This window comes from Puntigrus tetrazona, chromosome 3 (genome assembly GCF_018831695.1).
Source record: "Puntigrus tetrazona isolate hp1 chromosome 3, ASM1883169v1, whole genome shotgun sequence".
In the NCBI taxonomy this organism is placed as follows: domain Eukaryota; kingdom Metazoa; phylum Chordata; class Actinopteri; order Cypriniformes; family Cyprinidae; genus Puntigrus; species Puntigrus tetrazona.
The window spans coordinates 25,623,123-25,646,254 of NC_056701.1; the positions used below are offsets into that span (position 1 = coordinate 25,623,123).

At 38.4% G+C, this 23,132-nt stretch overlaps 1 protein-coding gene and 1 pseudogene across 1 annotated transcript; one reads left to right on the forward strand and one right to left on the reverse strand.

The window, feature by feature from the left end:
• Positions 1-5,776: 5,776 nt before the first annotated feature.
• LOC122336676 (recoverin-like) lies at positions 5,777-7,511 on the forward strand. The gene is made up of 3 exons (XM_043233721.1): positions 5,777-6,342; positions 6,641-6,752; positions 6,993-7,511. Exons 1-3 carry the CDS (start codon positions 5,962-5,964, stop codon positions 7,109-7,111), a joined length of 612 nt encoding a protein of 203 aa, XP_043089656.1. The 5' UTR covers positions 5,777-5,961; the 3' UTR covers positions 7,112-7,511.
• A 2,780-nt stretch (positions 7,512-10,291) lies between these two features.
• On the reverse strand, positions 10,292-23,132 carry LOC122341378 (annotated as a pseudogene).

The following is a 23,132-nucleotide window of genomic DNA, read 5'->3' on the forward strand; positions in this document are numbered from 1 at the left end:
TGTGTGTGTGTTTGTGCAAAAGCAAATCCTATGTGACAGCTGGATGATTGATTCAGGATATTTCATACATATAGGAAACAGCTGTGGGAAATATGTATAGGGGCTGACAGATGCCATCATAAATGGACTCTATGCTATACATTTGAATTCAACATTTACTATTCGAAAGTTTACAAACTATCCAGAGGAGAATAAAGAGATTAGCATCACATTCATATTAAACGCTTAGATATTTGCTGTTGTTTTTATGTTGTGCTTTATAAGTAGTAATAAACAGCCAATATGCTAGTAATATGAATGCTAACAAGCAAATTGGTGCTTAAAGTGTTACCGAAACAAATTTGATTGAAAGATTTTGTTTTACTCTTCTCCCAGAGCCAGACTAAAATTCATCAGATAACAAAGTTAATTATAACATACTAAACATTAATTGCAACATCAATATAATCTATTCAGCTCTATGAATTAGTTAAAAATGTATGTGCCTGTCTATCAAGGAGACAACAATGTCATTCAAAGTAAAGATACATTTGGTTTTCATATCACGATAAGATTTCGTTTTATAATAATTGTATTATTATAGGAATATGTTAGCATAACAATTCACATTTAATCTGGCTTTCAGCCTTGCTCATACCAATTAATTTTTTTTTTTTGCTCACAAAATATAGCCTATATCTGATGAAAAAAAAAGTTACCATGATTGAGATAGTATAAGTACTGAAGAGTATTTTTGCTAAGAGTATTTAAGAAGAGGTAACACTTTAACTGTTAACTACAACTTTAACTTATTAATGTGCTGCTTATTAATATTTAGTGAGGTAGTCGTTAGGTTTAGGTATTGATTAGGATTAGGGATGTAGAGTAAGGTTATGTAGAATAAGGCATTAATGTGTGCTTAATTACTACTAATAAATGGCTAATATTTTAGTAATATGCATGCTGATAAGCAACCAATAGGTGTAAAGATAAAAAATAAAGTGTTGGAAACTTGGCAAACTTGGAATTATATTTCCCAAATTTCCAAGTTGCATGGCTGCATTGTTCTTTGAAAGTCGTGCTTTTTGTAATTTGGGAGTTTGACAGCACTTTAATGTTCATTCACTCCTGAACAAAAGCAGCATGAACCGAAGTACGTTCCAAAGAAGAAAATGTAGGTAACTGACAACAGGGATCTTCTTTAAACAATACAATACAATACAGTTTAGGATTTTTCCCCTAAAGCCATTTCCTATGAACAGGTGACAAAGATGCCTCCTACTAGAGGATAAAGGTTGGAAATATAGGGGGAAAAAAGGAAATTACTTTTTTTTACTCAGAGGTGCGGTTGAACAGGAAATGCCAGGACTGGATTAAGGCTCATAATATCAAAGAACAGTGGTGGATGTTTATGTAATATGGAATCCAGAGGTTTATCTGTTTCTGGATATTTCATGCTTTGTCAGAGATATTCATTTTACAGAATGTAATATTTTATTACTTCTACCTACCTACCAGATTTGCTTAAACAAAAAAAAAAAAAAAAAGAAAGAAAAAAAAGAAAAAATCTGTCCACCTAAAAAATATTTCCGAAATCCGTGAAATCCATAATAGTAGTAAATAATAATAAATACGAATAAAAAAAAAAATACAGATATGTAATAAAAAAATACGCAGGCAACAGATTCACAAACATGTTTTCATCACAAAAGGAATGAAATGAGGATTATCTGACATTTGATGAGAACTATGACCTTATAGGACATACTTAACCTTTATATACAAACAACTCACTTCTTTCATTGCAGTACATGGTATGGTGAAGCCATAACATGCTAAAACTTTGCATACACACTGCATTAGATGCCTGAGGTGCACTGCATTCAATTTTTGCAAAGATTTTAACTTTGACTTTGAAACGACATGCTCGTTAAAGGAGAAAATGTGCAAAACAACCAAGCATAACTATTAATTAAAGATGCTTAAAGTAAAACACTGAGCAAAGTTAATTAGTCACGATTTGATCCCGTTTAACTTTTAAATGTCCAAACCTGTTTTGCGATGAGCTCGCACTGTACGTTGCTTTCATACGTTCGTTTCAGAAATAATCCTTCAATATCTGCGCATGAGGTTGAAGTTAAAGTGCATGGGCAGAGATTGCAATCAGGACCACGCTGCCCACTTGATTGCGCTTTTGCTGCAGCTTCCTGGAAGAGGGCAGCTGAAGCATAAAACTGCTTTATGTAATCCTTACCTGCATATCCTCCAATGCATGCTAGGCTTAATTGCTTTTGTGCTGTTTTATTCTGTGCTGTAAAAGACGACGTAAGTGTTGGCAACATGATGAAGAAACGTTCCGGGTTTTTATCCACGTGAAACAGTAAATTAAAGAGCCGCTGTCTGTAAAACATGCGCAATGTTTCCGCAGTAATTTTGAAAATTACAATGTCAACATTGGATAATCCAGTTAAATGGCTGAATACAACTGATTACATAAATCAGATTTGACCTCTCTCGAGCCAAGCCGCAGAGCTCATATGGAAAAAAGAAAAACACTTATATCTTATTAATCAAAAACTGTTTTGCAAGCTACTTGACTGGTGATAAATAATATTTAGACGAGCCTGCGTGGCCTAGATTTGACTAGTCCAGGTCCAGGCGGTGCAACAGTCACAGGGATGAGCTTGGCGTCAGACATAAGCCCAGTTTCCTCACCCACTGACGCCATGGCAGTTTAACCAGGTAAGATGTGTTAAGGAGGTGGGTATTAGATCTGCCTGACATGATATGATGAAATAATCCCTCTGCATGCGAACGAGCTCACCATTACTGGCATCAGGACAAACACGATGAGAGAAGGTCGTTGCCTGCTTTATCTACTGTCGAAACCAATATTTAATGTTATGTTTTTAAAAAAAAGTTTCTAAACCGTTAAACTGTTCAAATAAATAAAAAAGAAAAAAAAGAAAGAATAACATCCTTAAAATAAACGATATGTTTTTATTTATTTTATTTTAAAGTATTAAAATAGAAATGTCTACTTTTATTAAAATCATTTTGAAAATGATCGTTTAAACATGTTTGATCTCGGTGTAATGTTGCAGAGCAACTGTAAAGGTCATTGCGCACACCGTACGAAATGTTTCTTAAAACGTTTTGCAAGTAAAAAATAAAAAAATATATACCTTTTTGACCCCTCACACACTGTCTGCGGTCAAGCAAGCAGACTGCAAAGGTATTGGTTTTTTTGGCGTTGGGGGAAATGGAAAAGATCTTTAACACGCAGTTAGATTCTGACCCAGTCTCACTGATGCTGGGATAAAATGCAATATTTAAAAATGTTTTACTTAATAGGACAAATCTCCATCACTTAAAAGTTGGCAAACACGACCTTAAGCCATTCCATAGAGAAATTATATATATGATATAGGCTATATATTGCCTTATATAAAGATATTGCCATATGGTCATATAATATATATGTTCACTGAGTAAATAACTAAATTAGTTTACAACACGCATAAATCCCCACATTAATAACATACATGAGGACTTTTTACAGTATTATCATTGTCAACATACAGTATACACAAAAAAATCTGTATGTGTAATCTCATTATTTGTAATTATTTAAATACATGTGTGTCTTTTGTATCATAATATCAGCATGTATTGATAGGGTTTGGGATGGGTATATGTGTAGGCCTGCAAATACTGTCCAAAAGTGTATATGTTAACCAACTTCTTATAGGTTTGTTTGCACTTCATATGACAATATACTATATTTCATACATACATTACATTAGATTGTAGGATTCAGGGTCGCTGCTATTTTACACTTTCACCATTGCTTTTTATTGTTGGAGAATTACTCACTCAACCCATGTTACTGTTTTGAGAAATTAAAGAGTAAAAAATGTTCAGAAAAAAAAAGATATATATATTTTTTTATCTAAGCTAATGCTAACGCTAGGAATCAAAACAAAGCAGAGACTATCACTGAGATCAGTTTCCCTTTTCTGGCAGGCAGATCCGCCGTCAGTCAAAAGCTGGTTAACAGAGCAGTACTGACCTCCAATGACTTGAGGCAACACAAATAGGCGATGTGTGCTAATGAGGTCAGAGCTGTCAGAAGCTCAGTCTGTTCAGCTAACAGCCCCAGCGCACAAATCACAATAACACACATCAAATTAAAAAAAGCAACACTAATTGACATGACACTTCAGGACAGGGTTTGCAAAATCCAATATGCTTGTCTATCATAAATATAGAAAGGTCATGCCCCTGATACTACAAAAGGAAAGTCTCCTCACTGAACCCACGCAGGGCAGGCAGCACAGAGCAGCCATTCACACTCTTGTGTTAAAAGCCTGGCAAAACTGAATAGAATGCTTTATAAACTCAGGTTGAACCATATAGGCTAATAAAGAACCATTATTTGTAATTTGTGGATTTACTATTATGACCTGGAAGCAACTCAAGTAAGGGTAAGGGTCAAGTAAGGGTAACTGACAGGTCATGACCAACAAGAGAGGTAATTTTATGCGTGGTTTACAAACTAAACCTAAGATTAAGGTCAAAGCTGTCCAACGCTGTTTAAATAGATAGGAAAAAATGCAACAACCATAGTTTAAAAAAAAAAAAAAGGCTCCATGATTTGATTTCAAGGCTTTATCCCCTTGTTAAGCCATGACTTGTTAAGAAGTTCAATTTCTTGCTTCAAGTCTCCACTAGTTTCACTAGAATACCATCTCAGGTAAACAATCACTGATGACCACAATCTACTTATAGCACATATTTAAAGGGTTACTCTACCCCAAAATTAAGATTTTCTTTAGAACACAATTTTAAATATTTTGAATGATGACTGTCCCATTGTTTAAGTCATTATTTTATTTTCTTTGTGCTCAAAAAGTATTCTCATGGCTTCATAACATTACAGTTAAACCACTGATGGCGGATGGACTATTTTTGATGGTGTATTTCATACTTTTCTGGATCTTGGCAGTGTTCATTATTTGCCAGTCAATGGGATAGACACAAGCCTCCCAAATATCTTGTTTTCCGAGGATGAACAAAGCTATTAGAGACAAGTGATTAATATCAACATTTTCAGGTAGAGTAAATCTTTAAGCTAAGCTTTAATAATACTCATAACTCACATGTTGTGCTCATGATTTCCTGGACACCAATATTTCAACAATTTCTAAAAGATATTGCCATCACAGCACACAGTGAGTGTACATTAGAACCGTTTGTTGTTTGCATTTTGCTTCTGATTTGCATTTGGACCCAGAAATGATGGCGTGTGATGTCCCCAAAATAGAGCTTCCTGATGAAACTCACACCATACTAAGACATGAACCACCACATTACTGATTTCTGTAGATAAAATAACAAATTGTTGGGAGTTGTTGTCCCATTCATAAATGCACCTCCGGGATTTTACACATCCTGTTAATTACCTAGTCCATTTAAAGTAACAGCAGATGGTCGTGTAAGCTGGTGGGTCTTACTGGAAAATGAACCCCCAATGCAAAGCTCAAGTCCCACACTTTGAGTGACACTAATCGCGTTGCTCATCTCACTTGATGACACAGGTCGTTCAGTAGCAAAGGGCAGAGTTTTGTTTGCTGTCCTCGTATTGTAAGACCCTGTTGTGAAGGAGCAAATCAACATAATGCAGCACTCATCAGAAGTAGTGTGACGTAACTAACTAATCTTTCAGAAAGCCTGTCTGGATTTAAATAGAGATATACATAATCCCATTCAGCACTTAGAGGAGTTGTCAGGGGGAGCCAAGCCCAAAGAGGGGCCAGCGACAGCACTTAACACACGCCGTCCCGCTGTCTTGGTTGGAAAAATAAACAACAATAGCAAAGATATTGTGAGGCAAGAGGTGAAGCACGAGTGGAAGGTGGGTGAAAGCAGAAGGAGACTCATCAAATCTGCCCCTTTGACCCGCTTGTACAGTTTGGGAATATGGGGAACACCAAGAGCGGTGCTTTGTCCAAAGCGATTCTGGATGACCTGAAGCTGAACACCAAATACACAGAGGAAGAGCTCTGCGCATGGTACGCCACCTTCCTCAAAGAGTGTCCCACCGGACGCATCACCAAGGAACAGTTTGAGGGCATCTACGCCAGTTTCTTTCCAGATGCCGACCCTACTGCTTATGCTCGGCATGTCTTCCGCAGCTTTGACACTAATGCCGATGGCACCCTGGACTTTAAGGAGTACATAGTGGCACTACACCTTACCTCATCAGGCAAGACCCTGCGCAAACTCGAATGGGCGTTCGCTCTGTACGACGTAGACGGCAACGGCACCATCAGTAAAAACGAGGTGCAGGAGATTGTGCGGGTGAGTATAATAACTGGCATCCTGCATTTGCTTCCAGTGTGGAAAGTGTAACGACTAAAAGACTAAAGTTTGTTAAATGGATTTGTTTGCATTCATTACACATGGCATTTAGAAGTAAGTATGCAGTCGGACAGTTATGACCAGATGGTTCAAGAAGCTCAGGATAGATTACACCACCTGATAATACAACGCCCAATCATTCGAGCATGGCCGATGCCAGTAGTTTGCAATACGTCATTCTTTAATTGTTAGGTTATGAACGACAGAATTGTAATATTTTGCATTCTCCCGGTAACAGTCAATATTCAACATGATTCCCTCTGAAGACCAAAAAAACCTCCCAGAAGATGAGGACACGCCAGAAAAGCGAGCAGACAAAATCTGGAACTTTTTTGGAAAGAAGGAAGATGGTAAAAACAATGTGCTAATACTATAGACCAGTGGCTCACAACTCTGGTCCTGGAGGCACCCAGAACTGCACGTTGTGCATGTCTCCTTAATCAAACACTCTTGATTCAGGTCATTAGATCATTAGCAGAGACATGCAGTGTTGGAGTGCCTCAAGGACCAGTGTTGGGAACCACCACTGTAGACTACACAAATCATGCTATGCTCTAATAATCCATGCATCTTTACAATGGTCTTTGCAGATAAGATTGGAGAGGGTGAATTCATTCAGGGTGTCATGGAAAACAAAGACATCTTGAGGTTGATACAGTTCGACGAGCCAAAGAAGATTCAGGAGAAACTCAAAGAGAAGAAACATTAACGGCCACATTCCCATGAGACTGATTTCTATTAATTTGATACTAAACCTACACGACCCTGACTGCTTCTCCAGGCCACGCAATGGAGATGTTCAGCCACTCTATCCATGCACACATCAGAGCCAGGAACCAGACAAATGTATAATTTCTTGCAACACATACAAGTCTTATGTTGTGGACCATCACCACTTTTACCTGAAGGGCCTCATTGCTATTTTGATTGCTTTTAGAATCTAATCGATAAGAGGTCCAATCGAATTAGGCTCGTGTTAACAGTCCAACTCTCTGCTCAATCCTCTTAGGATCTGAAGGTCGGGTAAGACAAATCCACAGGGTCCAGTGGCTCTCCTCTTTTAGATCCCTTCAGGGTTAAGGTGGTTTAAGCTCTCAATATGCATTCATCAGACTCTGAAACCATCTGTTTAGCAGGTGACTGGAGAATTTTAAAGAACACATTTCTTGTACTGTGTTTCTTAGGATGTGTAGAAATGGTGAAGAGAATTTTAGAGTATTTTTATGTGAAAATTTAGGAATGCATATTAAACGTGTAGGTCTGCGTCATTACTAAACAATCCACCAATGCCAATTATTCATAAAAAAAAACAAAACTCGGTTTCAGCCCATTTCAGATCAAAGATTGTACTGTTGTACTGTTAAAATAATCATGTACAAGCCAGTCAGGATTGACTGGTTTCTGTCCATGTATTTGTATTATAATTTAGCAACCTGGTGTACCAATGTCAATATGTTGTTCATACTTTTTGCAATCATTTCAATATACTGTATATAATTATATAAAGAAGAAATACAATGTTTTTCATTGTAAATTTCAAGTAATCTGTTTATTTTGATTAGGTAAAAAATAAAAATACAGCTAACTAACAAAATAAAGAACAAAAAACACAATTCCATAATAAAACACATGATTTAAAAAAAAAAAAAAAAAAAAGTTAATAAACTAATTAATTAAAATAATTGGGAGTATCATATAACCACCACTTTTTATTCAGAAAGTTACTGATCTACATTTGTACACAATAGTATTAGACGAAACAAAGCTGGCTCAAAATGTGTATTTACCTGGATCTTTAATTATCTGATTGAGTTTAGAGTGAGATAAGAGTCTTGAGTCTCTAAGCAAGTTTAGACTTACTAAACTTGAATACTAGAAAGGGCTCTCACCCCAAGTGTATCTTTATCATGTTGACGCTGCTTACGGCCAAAGCTCTAAGGACAAGCTTGAAACACAGGGGCTTACCTCTTTCTTTTCTTAAAGCCGTCTTTGGCTCAGACTAATGCATGCCCTGGTTTCAGCAGTGGAACAGTGAGCTGCAAAACAGTGGCCAGAGCTCTGCCGCACAGCTGCTTTTGACTCAGTGGAAAACAAAGGGCTAAAATGTCACTTGAGAGTATCGTTATTAGTAGTAGGGTAAGTTAAAATAACTTGAAAGAAGTCTTTTTATGGAAATATGGGTTTTTGGTTTAGTATGCCACTGTTTTGAAGCAGGGGTTCAAAGTTTGGCTGGCTATCTGCAAAAGTTATGTTACACTCTGCATGCAGAAAGCATCTTTCTCTATTAACAGGGCTGTATTCTGAAGAAATACAACATTTTAGCAACATATTAAAACTCCAATATTATGGTAGACACTTTTTGAGTGACCAATTTTTGGAGGCTCAAGTGATTGGCTTAGGAATAGAATAACCTTAAAAGAAGTTATATTAATAAAAAAAAAAAACAAACAAACATGTGAAAGACTATCATAGATAGTATCACACAGAGTGATATTTGATGTCTGAGAGTTTTCTTTTTCAGGAAAGTGCATGCTTTTGTTTTCATTTTGTTATTTATGTAAATAAAACAATATATTTAATTAAATTAAAAAATAAAATACTGAACTGAAGGCACATCAAGCCAATACTGAATACAATGAAATAAAATAAAGCAGCATGTGGCAAATGAGTAATAAAAAGAATAAGAAGAATACAGATTTAACAATATTGAATGACGATACCTTTAGCTTTTCCCCCTCCTTATAACTTTGATGCTGGTCATCGCTGCTAACAATCAATTATTTTTGAGATCTCTGAGCATCTATATGGCATCCGTTTAATACATGCTTGTGTTGCTCAAAAACAAAACCTCAATGGTGATAAACAATTAGAGTTCTTTTTATTATTATTATTATAGACAATGTAGTCATTTCCTGGGCAAATTCAACATAAACATCATATCTTGATAAACATGTTGATAAATGAATATTATCAATGAAGACTTTTTTTGAAGTTGAGAGCAATTAAATCAACATTTACAATATATATATATATATATATATATATATATATATATATATATATATATAAAAGGTCTAGTTTGGAACACAGACATTCAACTGAACGGTTCTTCAGAATACACGTAATGCACACCATTGACATCAAGTTTCAATACAATTTCTGCAACATGTAGTTCTAGAATAGCTTGGGCAATGCAGTACACAGTAAAACCCGTTACATGCTAAACAGCAAATGTAAACCAGTCATACCCCATGTTAGGTGAAAAGAGAGCGATTGTTAGTAACTTCCAAATAATAAAGTAAATAATAACCTGAATGCATAACCTTTCATGGTACAGCATTTTTCCTTATGAATTTTAGTTTTTCTTTCACATTATCAGACATGCTAATGCATTTTACGATGTTTTCAGCTGAGCGCTTGTGATCCAAATCATGTATTTCTGTATTTATTTATTTATTTATTTTTACACTAATTCCATGTTTGATTTTACTGGGAAATGTATTTAACTCTAACCACTAATGATTTCCTTCCCGTATTGATCGATAGTAAAAATAAATACAAATCTAGTAGGAATTTGAATGAAAGCACAGATGTTTTCATTACCCAAAGTGTGCTTTGATTTCCTGCGCTATATAAATATATCAAATTTCCCCATATAAAGTTTGAAAATTGCGAGGTTTCATCGACCTTCCAGTATTCGAACAGTGTGATATTTAGCTGCCTATGACAATGTGCATTCAGCAGAAAACGGTGGCATCCATCAGTCAAATGTTTACGTATCTTTTAAAACATATTACGACGAAGACTACGGAGAGACGCGCGTGACGCGGGATGAGCCTGACGACAAATACGGACGAAAAAAAACACCACGCACATATTTACAGTTATGTACAAACACTTAACACAACAGATTGTGAACATTCCAAGGCAATTAACCTTTAGGCACTAAAAGGTGTACATTATAACACGAATCATTAGAAGATCCACCTTCGATTGACTCCCGGATTCCAAAGCCGAACCATATAATTTCACCACTAAGAAACAGTCTACTGCTTTAGAGCGACCCGCAGAAGAAATTTAGACGCCAACAGAGTAAATCTGGCTGCATAAGGGGATTTCTTGGCTTCAACTGGGAAAAATTACATGACTTTGCCATCGAGTCTTCCATGAACACAATCAATGGACTAACCAGCACCACTCAACTTACACATCCATTAACCACACACAACTAGTCCTACATTTAGACGAAACATGCGTTTCCGTAAAATAAATCTGCGAAAATATGAAAATATATCAATTCCATACCTAAACAATGCAACCTGACCCCTCTTCTCGTGAGCAAGGCTGTTGATTCGCCAGCAGTTTGTGTGGAGTTTGTGAAAATGCCATTAAAAACGTTCCACTGCATTCCTTGTCGCAAAGAAAACAAAATGATCAATACAATACAGATTTAACAATACAATATGCTTTAACCTATTTCCCCCTGCCTGTAACTTTGATGCTGGTTATTTCTGTTAGCGATTAATAATTTTTTTTTACGTTTTTCCGAACCCCCGCGTGGCATCCCGAAGCTGTCCGTTTACATGTTTGACTCACACTGTAGACCAGGCAAATGCAAATATCTGCAAACTAGCTGTGTAGCTCAGTGTGCTTACACTACTTCAACACCAACGAGACAAAAAAAAAAGAAACTGATCGGATGAAATTTGTGTAACAGGCATCCACTGCGGCAGAGGTGTTTTACTGTACAGCGTTTGTTCAGATCTCCATCAGCGGCGCCCCGACTAGTTGAATCATGTTAATGTATAATAGACAAAACCGGGAAGTCTTAAGTAGCATCTTATTCAAAGGACATGCAGGATTATATGGATGGCTACTCAATATCATAACGCGTCTGCTGTGCTGCTGTCCTTTCCCGCCACTCGCTCCACGTGACGTTAAGAAAATCTTCCATAAAGCTTTGAGTTTGTAATTATCTAATATTTTCAGTGGAAATCCACAAAACAAGCAGTGCTTCGAGGATGATACCTGTATGGCTTTGGCTGAGAGGTTGAAGTACTCAGGTAGACAGGCATGCAGGTAGATTCATATATAGTGTGGTGTGTGTGTGTGTGTGTGTGTGTGTGTGTGTTTTGTCTAGATGTCCATGTCCACAGGTCTCAGATCCCCCGTCTTGTGCTCCTTTACCCAGAGCTCTCTGTCTTTGGCAGGATCCACGCTCTGCAGGAGCTGGTCCACCGGCTCCATCGTCTGAGAAACAACACAAAGGTCTGAGATTTCTGCTACCACAAACGCTAGTAAAATGTAAACTTTAAACCTTTTGGGGGGAAATAATTTCGCTTTTATACAGCAGATATGCAATACATCCATCAAAAGTGCAATATACTAAATATATATTCTATTTAAACTAAATGCTGCTCTTTTGTGTTTTCTGTTCAAACCGTTCTCAACACTGATAAAAACAAGAAGCGTTTCAAGAGCATCAGATCAGTGAATGATTTCTGAAGGATCACGTGACACTGAAGACTGGAGGAAAATTCAGCTTTGCATCACAGGGATAAACCGCCTATTAAAAAATATTCAAACAGACAACTTTTGGTTGCAACTGTACTTTTGATCAAATAAATGCAGCTGAAGTGAGAAGTTCTTTCAACAACAAAAAAAATGGTTGTCCCCTCAGTTTATGACCCGCCCAACTCAGAAACTCTGGTATTAAAATTATTCAGAATTTCCCAGTAGTAGATACAGAGAGGTTCACATCTAATTTCCAATTAGAAAGCTTGTATTTGCAATAACTCCGATAGCACATGAAGGCAGCACAGATGCTAGTATTTGATAGAAGCTCCTCAAACTAACAAACCGGATAGCAAAAGCTCACTCAAATGTAACACAGTCTGTAGGTTTTCAGCTCTGCTCAGTGTGTAATATTTATTTTTATAAAGGCATATAGCATTTGTGTCTTCAAAAAAGTCTATTTTGGCCGTTTCGTTGAGTGTCACAGGAGACTAAGGCTGAGATCCTGTTTGAGACCCATCTGTTAAACGCACTCAGACTTATGGAGAGTGTTACTCTGTGAAGTTGTGAGCGCTGGCAGCCGGTCTCCTGTGAAGACGGCAGCTTTCACGAGCACACCCCGAGGGCTCTGGAGCAGGTGTTTACTCTCTGTTTGCCCTAAAACACGAGCTGTGCGGCTTTCTAATGTGTCTTTTAACTTCTGATTCAGAAAATCATAACGTAACCAAAAGATTATCATGACAAGCACAAACACTGAGAAATGGAGGAAGTTTCTTGCTTGGATAATAATCATTTCCACTTTTTTAATTGTATTTTTTTGTATTCTTATCTTAAAATGTATGCAGACCCATATAGGTTCGTGAATGTTTTGGATTAATATAACGAAATATTTAAAAAAATGACAGTAAATACCATTTGAGTGACACAAATTGATCCGTTTGGAAGAACGTCTTCAGTGTAGCTGATAAGTCAAAACTGATGGATGCGGACGGACTGATGAGGATCCAGCCTTATGTGGAGAAGCATCTGGGTTATTTTGTGGATGTCAAATGTTAGCGGATGACGTTTCTCTACACCTGCGTCTCCTCTGCTAGGACACCTGTGTGAACTGATTTCACTGTGTTCCTCAAAACACCAGCTCATTCACTCTCTGAGCACGAATGTCTCAGAAAACCATAATTATTTCTGAGAAAAGCTCGTGCGGCATTTCTGTGCCCTGAGAACGGAGCACGTGACAAAGCTCACTTAATGAGATCCTCAGATCGTATGAAAGATCATTTGAAATGAAATTCTAATAGCTGCAGATGATATCTGAATATGAAGTCGGGTTAGTCAGTTTGGCTGCTGTTACTCACGCTTTGGTTGAACATGTCCGTCTCGTGCCGCAGTGTGGTGTACTGACGCAGAAGCTGCTGTATCGTCTCCACCCGCTCCACCTCCAACCTCTCCAACTCCTTCAGAGCGCAAACAGAGAGATCAGCCTGCACATTACTATTACTGTTACTATCTTCAGGGTAAAATCCATTATTAATAAAGTATAAACCTTTCAAGGCAGACGTACAGATGAGTCCGGAGATTTAGCAGTGGTATTCACACAGAAGCCACAATATTGTATTTCAATACGGCATTGTGTTTCTAAATTCCTGTAAAGAACTACACTACCCACAATCCTCCACCAATATCCACCAATCAGAAAAAGAGGACCTGTGCATCAATTCTGTGAATCGAAACCAAATATATATATGGTTTTACACTTATATTAAAAACATTAAACAAAAAAGTTTTATAATGACAATTATATGATGACATTTGCAGTGCTTTATGGAATTTGTAGTTCATTACTTAATCAAATCAGTGATGAATCATCTTAGACCCGGTTTGTTTAGTTCATGCTTACATTTACCTATTTACTGTTAAAAACAGTTTGTTTAACTTTAGTACATTAATGTGTTTTGCCCATATTGCTGTTAAAGCTTAAAGCAACTCAAATTATATTTTTTTTCACGATCAAAAGGTAAATAATAAAAATAATAATTAAAGGGCTGCTATGGATAATATATGCAGCAAAATCATGAACGAGCCCCATAAAGAAGAATCATTAAGAGAATTCAGAAACTAGAAACTTCAGAAATGCAGGTAACTAGGGGGAGAGATGAAATAACAAATAATTACCAGGCTTGTGGTGACCATCTCCTCAAACCACTTTGACTGAGCCTGATTGTAAAGGTCCACGCAGCGCATCAGATCATCACCTATTCACAGGAAACACAGAGACAATCGTACATGCATTTACAAAAAAAAATGAAACAGAAAAAGAAAAGGTAGTGCGGTCAGTGCTTAAACCGAGAGATCCGACGATACACATTTCAAAAGCGTTCAGACTGAAGCCAAGAAACATAGTGAAAACATACCAGAAACCATTCAGGATCAATCCCATGCAGTTAAACGAATCTAAGCAGTTCTTTCCGAAGCGTTCACTGCATCCATCACGAGATCAGATGATGATTCAATATGGTATTTTTACATCTCCTAAATCAAGCTTAACTCGTAAACGAACCTTGTTTTAAAGATAACTATTTTATTATTTTAGCTTTATTTGCCATATTCTTATTTAATCAGCGCCTGACTTCACCAGCAGGGGTCAGCCTTGACTCGTTTAACGCTATTTGTATGCGCACCGTAACGCGGTGATCGCGGGTACCGTTTAACCTCAACACCGTTCACCGGGAAACGCGTTCCCGAACAATTAACGGTAAACCGGGGCAAAAGGAGACAAAGACTATCGACATCTCGGGGGAAAAGAGAAACGGATCGCTCCATCTATATGGAAATGAGATCCAGGCTTTAAAGACATTTGCATTAGTGATTTGAGCCGTCGTGATTATCGATGGAAAACGGCGTCGAGCCGCGCTCAATGTCCGTCCGTTGATTGATAGCGGAAACCGAGACTCGTTCAGCGCGTGGGAGCTCGGGAACGGGAGAGACGCGCGGATAACATCCCGCAGGGGGCTTTCTGGAGAGCTCGGCTGCAGAGGAAAACACTGTAAAGCTCTTGGCAGCCGAACAATTAAAAACAGTCTCCTGCAGTCAAGCGCTGGAAAAGATCTCCGCAAACAAAGAAAATCAAAGCTGACTGAATCTTAAACGGCATTCGACACCGATATCTTACAGCTCGCTGTAATCGATAACAAACCAGCTCAATAATATAAACTAGGTGTTCACGTCGCCTTTTTTAATTCGGGCTAGAATATCGTGGCTGGCCGCCAGCTTGTGGCTTTGCATCGCTAAGCATTGCTAATGATTCTGGGTGATTATTAGGATGTTCCTGGTGGGAAAAAGTCTGTGTAAGATATCGGTCTTTAGCAGGTTGCTCATTTAGTCTAAAATATAATCATCATAATATAAATAATAAAATATAATCATAATCATAAAATATAATCATGCCCTTGCAATTAGATATTTTCATGTAAAAAAGCCCTGTTCTCACTGTTTTGCTGACAACTGTGCTAAATTGCATAGAAATGTAAGTAATTATTCATTTTGTGAACTTTATTTCTTACTGTTCAGTGATTTGGACTATTTCTTACTCTCTTGCAAAAATATGTAATGCAAATAATGTAATTATTTTCAATTTTAGTGTTAACATTAGTGCTGTCAAGCAATTAATCACATACAAAATAAAATATCTGAAATAAAATTTTTATACATAATATATATGCGTTCTGTGTCTCTATATATATATATATATATATATATATATATATATATATATATATATATATATATATATATATATATATATATACACACATACACAATATATATATTTCAAAAATGCACATGTAATTACATGTCTATATTTATGTAATTTATATTATAAACACATATATTTAACATATAAACCAATTTTTTTATTTATACATGCACGTGTGTGTATTTACACATAAAAACATACACAGCACGCATGCATGCATATATTATACGTAAACAAAAACATTTTATTTTGGACAGCACTAGTTAATATATGTAATAAACACAAAAAAGTCAACTAAACTCTGACATGCCTAAAAATCTCTTTGTCTGCAATCTATCAGTGATATTTCTCAACGCAGTCGCTTGCGGGAACAGATTGGTCTCCTATCTTATATATTGTCTGCCAGAGGGGGAAAATTCGCGCACCAAAGTATGACATTTTGTTTACCATTAACTGGCATTAAACATGCAAATTTGTCAATAAATTATTGAAGTCGAAGGCGAGTTCTCAATATATAGCCATATACCATTTACATGGTACTCCATAGTACTTAATGCTCCGAACCTTAACTCTAAAACGATGAAAATACCACGTAGTATCGTACGTTCTATTACTTGGAAGCGAGCGCATTGTTATGCATATCACATTAACGTAGTGGTTTGGGAAGTTGAACGTCGAAGCAGGAACGTCTCTCACAGTGTTGTATAGTCTAAAGAGTCTGTCACGGTCATTTGGTCCTCTGTGCTGATGGAGTCAGACGCTGAATAAGACACCATTAGGCTCCTCAATAATGCACCAGTCACTCAGGCCAACAGGTTGAAGGTGGAGTGAATTCTTCCCCGTGTCGCGTCCCACCGTGTGAACCTCAGGGTTGCCAGGTCTCCTGCATTACGGGTGCATTGAGTGGCCAGCTCAGGACAAATTCGCCATTGATTGTAGGCGTCCGGGCAATAAGAGGCTTGGCATCGCTGACCGTCAGTTCCCACGAGGCCCATTTTCCCACTGCAAAAATAGATCATTACTCCATGCCTTTCCCAACTCCGTCTGGAACCAATACAGCCTGGCTCCTCTTAAACACAGGCTCCTGGGATTGTGCCAGAGTCCTCTTCCCCTGCGCTGTTCTCTCCCATCCCGTTCGTCATGCCTCTCTCCCCTCGCTCGGAAACACAGTCTCATCTCCACAGTGTCCGCAAACTACAACAATGGCGCCCCGCTGAGATTTCACCTCAAAGAAAGCTCCTTAACTCAACACAAAAAGGACTGACGCCAGATTACGGAGGGCTCGTTTCAACTGCAATCCATCCTGAGTGGAAGAGAATGACTGGAAGTTTTTAGAACGAGAGACTATCGGGGAAGTCGGTCCTGTTGAGCAGCCAGGGGTTTGTCTGCCAGTGCAGTCTGTAACGGTGTTATGACAGCTGGCAAACTGGCGGTGACTCGAGGATTCTGGGAGTCTTAGTATAATTGCACACAGCCAGAGCTTTTTAATGAACTTCTTAACCCTATGAAGACTGCTGGATCATTCGATATGCGCATTTATAATGCCTCTCTTCATCAACATGATCAAAAACCTACAAAACATTTAAGTCCGTTGAAATATTAATAACTTTTGATATTGTTATTAATATTTTAAGATGCTATCACAAACTACAGAATTTTGAGATTAAAAATAAGCAATGAAATGTCTTATTGAGGCATATTATCGAGAAGTATAGACTCTTCTAGATCTCACTGATTTACATTACAAACTATCACAATCTAATCTTACTATTTGGCTATATAAACATCAGCATCTGAATAAAGTTGCTTTTTTGTTTTGTTTTTGCCTCCTCGAGTTTGATATTTATATTCTTATTACTGTATGTCTTACTATATCAGCCATTGTTAAATAATTGATAAAAACTTTTTCACAAACTCATTAATTACTTCATGCACCCTCGTGTTGTTCCAAACTCGTAAGAATGTTCATTTTTGGGTGAATTATCCCTTTAAATCGTTGTTCCTTGTAATATTTCCCTGTGCTGCAGTTCTCAGATATGATATATGGTTTAATAAACCTTCATACGTTTGGACTACAGGGCCAAAATATCACCCTCACAAACATAGCACTGTAACCCTTTTTAGTTCCAAAACTCCAAAAAGGATTTAGTAACATCTCATCTTCAGGTTTATTGTGCAGCAAGACCATACTAGCTCGGGCTTAATGAACCGCTTTGCGCTGATGCTCTGACCTGCTTGTGTGGATTTCCGTCGGGCTTTCTTAATATCCTCCTCTGTTTTGTTGCTCAATTTGATCTCAAGCTGCTGCGTTTTCACCGAGAGATCCTTCTGTCTGTCGCTAGAGCCTTCCGTGCCTGCAGAACACAACACAAGGCAATGTGAAAAGACTAACCATCAGCCTTTATAACCTTCAGAAAACAATGTGGACAGTCAACTACAATTTCAATACCAAAACATCAGGCGTTCTTTCCATTTTCTATGGGATTTGCTAAATTTTCAACCCTGAATTGAGACAACTAACAGTTTAACATTTTCCATTTTCCACGGCGGAAGCAATGGATCACACGAGCTTCACTGTCTGTACTCGCGGTGATGGCTGCGCGTTGTGTGGCAGTTAAACTGTGCTCAGCTTCGTTCTGCGTCGCCGATGGTCGCCGCTGCTCGTATCGCCAGGAAAGGCCAACTCTCTTTGGAAATGAATGATGGATACGTGGCCTGGGGGTCAGCGCTGATGTTTAATCAGCGGGATGAACACAAGTGAAACACTCAAGGCATCGTTCTGATGTGTTCTCGTCTCTCATCCGACCATCTGCTGTCCGTGCAAAAGTTTGAACAGACGTGTTGACACAATGGCTTCTGGGAAACATTTTGGAGCCATTTGTACCAACAACTCGCAGACTTGAAAAAAGACATTTTAATTAAATATGCTTGACAAAATTAGCATGGCCTCAAAGTTCTCTCATGAAAAAGAAGGCAAACTTTAGCATAATTCCAGAAAAAGCACTTACTGCGGTAAGAATATACTTTAAAGAAGAATGCTCAAACGTGAACTGAATCTAATACTTAATATCTGCAATTAAACAATGTATAGTTTACATTTATAGTAAACATAATTAGTGCCACTTTTAAGTGTTTTTAACCCTCCTAAATAGGACTTGAGTACATCTTTATACACACTTTCACAATTACTTCTAAATGTATTTGGGATTACACGTTTATAAAGGTGAAGTTACAATTTAAAATAAATTCACTTTAAGTGGAATTTCAAACGACACACTAAAGTTAAACTTATAACCAAGTACTTTACATGGACTTGAAAGCAAAACTTTGAAAAAGTTGAAATCACTACAAAGTACTCTTTTAAAAGGATGCTTAAGTGCGTTTAGAAACACAGTCATGAAAGCGTGCTTTATGTTCGCATACTTAAAGCGTCTTTTTATTGTATTAATATTATATGCATGTACTGGTAACACTTCAGTACAGGGACCAGTTCTCACTGTCAACTAGATGTTTATTAGCATGCACATTACTAACACATTGGCTGTGTATTAATACTTATAAAACACATATTATCATCACATTCTACATCCCTAATCCTATCTACCTTACTAACTAGTAACAAGCAGTAAAATAGGAGATTTTTGAGGAAAAGTCAAGTTAATGCTATTTTGTAAACTAAGAGAATCGAACCTTAAAATAAAGCGATCGTTTTCTTTAATACACTAAATGCGCTGAAATACAATGAAGTGCGCCGCTTTTCACAAGCAATTGTACCTTCTCCACAGCAGCGTAACGGCTGACCAGCTGCTTCCTCAGGTCAGCGATGTGGTGGTCGTACTTCTTCATGTCTTTTTTGAAGTTGTCTCCTCTGAAGGTCAGCAAAGGCTTCTCGACTTCACTCTGGAGCTGGAGACAAAATCCTCCGCATCAGTTACACAGCTGCATGGCAAATCTGGGCACCGACATTAGACGGCATCTGAAATGAACTTGTGAGGTGTGGGCTTTGTGTATTTGGATCGAGTTTTGCTTCGGTAATGATGATGGTGATGTTTCGGTGAAGAAAGGCTTTTTTTGTTTCGCCGTCTCCGTAAATCATACGCGATCTGAGGGAATAAGACTGCAGAATCACCTCCATCTTCCTCCAATTAATCACCCACACCGCCGCTAAATGGAGCACGCTAGTGTGAACACGGGAAAGCACAGCGGTGGAAACAGACAAATGGCAGCAGACTGAGAAAGCTGTGTAGCTCATTACATACGGGCGGCTAATAAGATCTCTGAGGGGAAGCTACTCAGTACAGCAGAGAAATGAAAGAAAGGCCAGATACTTCATCTTCCCTGGCTTGAACTGCCAATTTCTCGGCTGGATCTTATATCACCTCGAGGAGAAATGTCACAACAGAGAACTGAGAATGGCCCACCTTTGAGGAGAACTTGAGATGGACCTCAGCTTCATCGGCTAGACTCTTCTTCAGCTGGGCCCAAGCTTCTCCGAGAGTCCTAAATCAGAGCCCAGGAAAGACGGTTAAAGCTACTGTTTTACATTTATTTCATGTTTATTACACAGTCTACTTTGTTAAAACTGTCATGAATGCGTCTCTCTTTAAATTCGCTAACAAGGCCTTTTGTTTAACTGTCTGCAAGTACATATCTTTAAATACAGGCAACAAAGAGCATGTTCAATGCAACTAAGCACGCGTAAGTCTATTTTTAATGCCTTCATCTATTAAACATCATTTTAGTACATTTACATCTTCTCAGCATGATCTGTGGAGGAGAGCTCAATGCTCGAAAGTGTTTAAATGCCAAATTTGTTCACATTTATGAGTTAAAACCGTGGAAGGAAATACAGCTAATATCGTGTCCAGGAGACAATCATTTTTGTGACATACCCTTCCTCTTGTGCTGCCATCGGAACATGGAGAGTTTGGAAAGGTTTTTGGCGTATTCCTCTTCGATTTTTATCCTGAAACGTCAAAACATTCATCAAGAAAAGAACGATCAGATGTGGCATTATCTCATAGAGCACTACTGGCAGAACTCCACGCCGCGTATCATGCCAATATTATATAAGTATCACCGGTATTAGCGTCGCTGTACATTTTGTAGTGGCTATCTGTTCTTGTTGCATTAATTGCAAATTGCATAACACATTAAGGGCCAGATCTACTAAACAATGCAAATTAGCGCCAGGCGCCGTTTCATAAAGCGCTGATTCTGTGTGATTTACTGACAAGCGCACACATTACAAACACAAACACAGCCAGATCATTTCCATAATGACCAGCACAATATACCAAAAGCGGTGCAAATTACTGCTCTCCTTTAAGCCACACATCTCAGTAATTTGACGATTCAACATCTGTAAATCACGTTGCGTGTTTCATTTTAATACTCTCCACTGATAAATTTTGGCGTCAGACAAAAAAAAGCCGTATTTTGTATAGCTCCGCTTCTGCAAAATGACCAGACAAACAATGTGCATCCGTGGTGTTTTGGCGTTTGCAATCTGTTCATGAATGTTCTTTTTGCACATGCATCTCGGATAGGTTTATTGCAAATTCATTCATTCATTTGAACAAATTTACCATTAATACAGATGCTGCGTTCATTGCATTTAACATGTTTTCCGTGTTTACATTGTAAATACGATCGAATGCACCAATAAAGCACGCCAAACATGCCTCACTGATTCACGCGCGTCAAACAAGCAGATCCGAGCTCCACGTTTATCCTATTTGATGTGCTCTATGTATATGCGCCTGATCGTTTTTATGCGAATAAAAGCCTAAAGCAAATCTGTTAATCATATAAAGCCATTATATATTTCCAGGAGACTTGGATTACATCGCTTGATTCACAATATAATTTTTATGCTCTCTTAATGAACTTTTGGAAGCTTGAAAACGCCAATTGCACAGACGCTGACTAGATTAGAAAATATTAAAACTATAACTGATCCGTGTTTAAGATTTAAGATCCGCTGAACGGCTTGTGGGTTTGGAAGGACGTGACGATTTTCATTTCTGGTCAACAATTCATTCAGTGAACTGAAAAACAATAATAATAATCTGGAAGAAAAGATATGTTCATGTCGTCTTTTATTATACGTCTTTAAGGACGTTATGGTTTTTAACCGAAAACTGTTGAAACGTTTGATAGTTTTCGGTGTAAACAAAACATAAAACTCCAAAAGGCAATAGGAAGTGAGGCGTTATGTAAGAATGATGTCAGTATGAGAGCGAGAGAGCTTGCCCACCTTTCTCTGATGAACTCTGCCATCTCTTTCTGCATCTGCTTCCCTTCCAGCTGTTTCTGCAGCAGCACACCTCGAACCCTGGCACCGAGGCCCCTGAGGGTCCCTCTTATCGGCCTGCAGAGCACAGACACGTCACGCACACACACACACCACCAGACTGTCAACAACACGTGAGCCAGATCAGATGTGTGTGTGTGAGAGAGCAGCCACATGTGTGTGAGTCACAGCGTGGGCTTGCATGAATCAGGGCGTGTGTGTGGGAGGTGTAGCCGTGAGGGCGCGTTTCGGTGAAGGGTGTGTATGGGTGGTTGAGGGTGCTGACTAATGTAATGTGAGGGCTCCTGACGCAGTCTGTGTGTGCGCAGCATGTTAATGAAATATGTTTTTCTTTCACTCTGTGCGTGCGTGTGTGGAGTGTGTGAGTCTGCTGTTGTGACGGCCGCCGACGTGCCATCCCTTTACACATGACAAGTGATGCCATAACCCCTTGCACGCCGGCTTGAGAAACAAGCCAGGAAAAATCTTTCCTGACAAAACGCTCCTGTTATCATTCGCCCGCATGCACGTGCGACACGCCTGCATGTCGCTTCGATCTCAAATTACGATTTGCTTAAAACGCTCTCGCCCCCAAGGCCATCTGAGATGTATGTGACCTTGTTTCTTCATCTGGAGAAATTTAGCATGCTCGCCGATGGAGCGAATGGGTGCGTCGGAACAAGAGTCCAAACAGCTGGTAAAAAAATATCACCGTAATGCAAAAGGCGACTCACACACACGCCATCAATGAGCTGAAAAGATGCATGTTTGGGAAAAACAAATCCATCATTATGACAAGGCTCCCTTTAGCGATAAAGTTTATCCTGTCGCTTCCTCGACGGTAGAAATCGCTAACGCTTTTGTTTAGTAAGCGTTTGTTTTCACGCGCAAACTGCTTTGATCTGTGCATATTTTTCATGATTCGCATTTTTGCTGAGGAAGCAATAATTTGGACGGGCGACTTGTATTTTAGCAAGAAGCAACAGTTTAAAGCTGAAAATCAGCCGCTTGGACTCTAATCCTGACGCAACCCATTAACGGGCAGTGGATCTATTGGTAGACAAATGATGCAATGCTGCATTTCACTCCAAATCTGTTCAGATGAAGAAACAAACTCACCTGCATCTCGGATGACCCCAGGGCGAGCAGGGAATCCGTGAGCTGCAT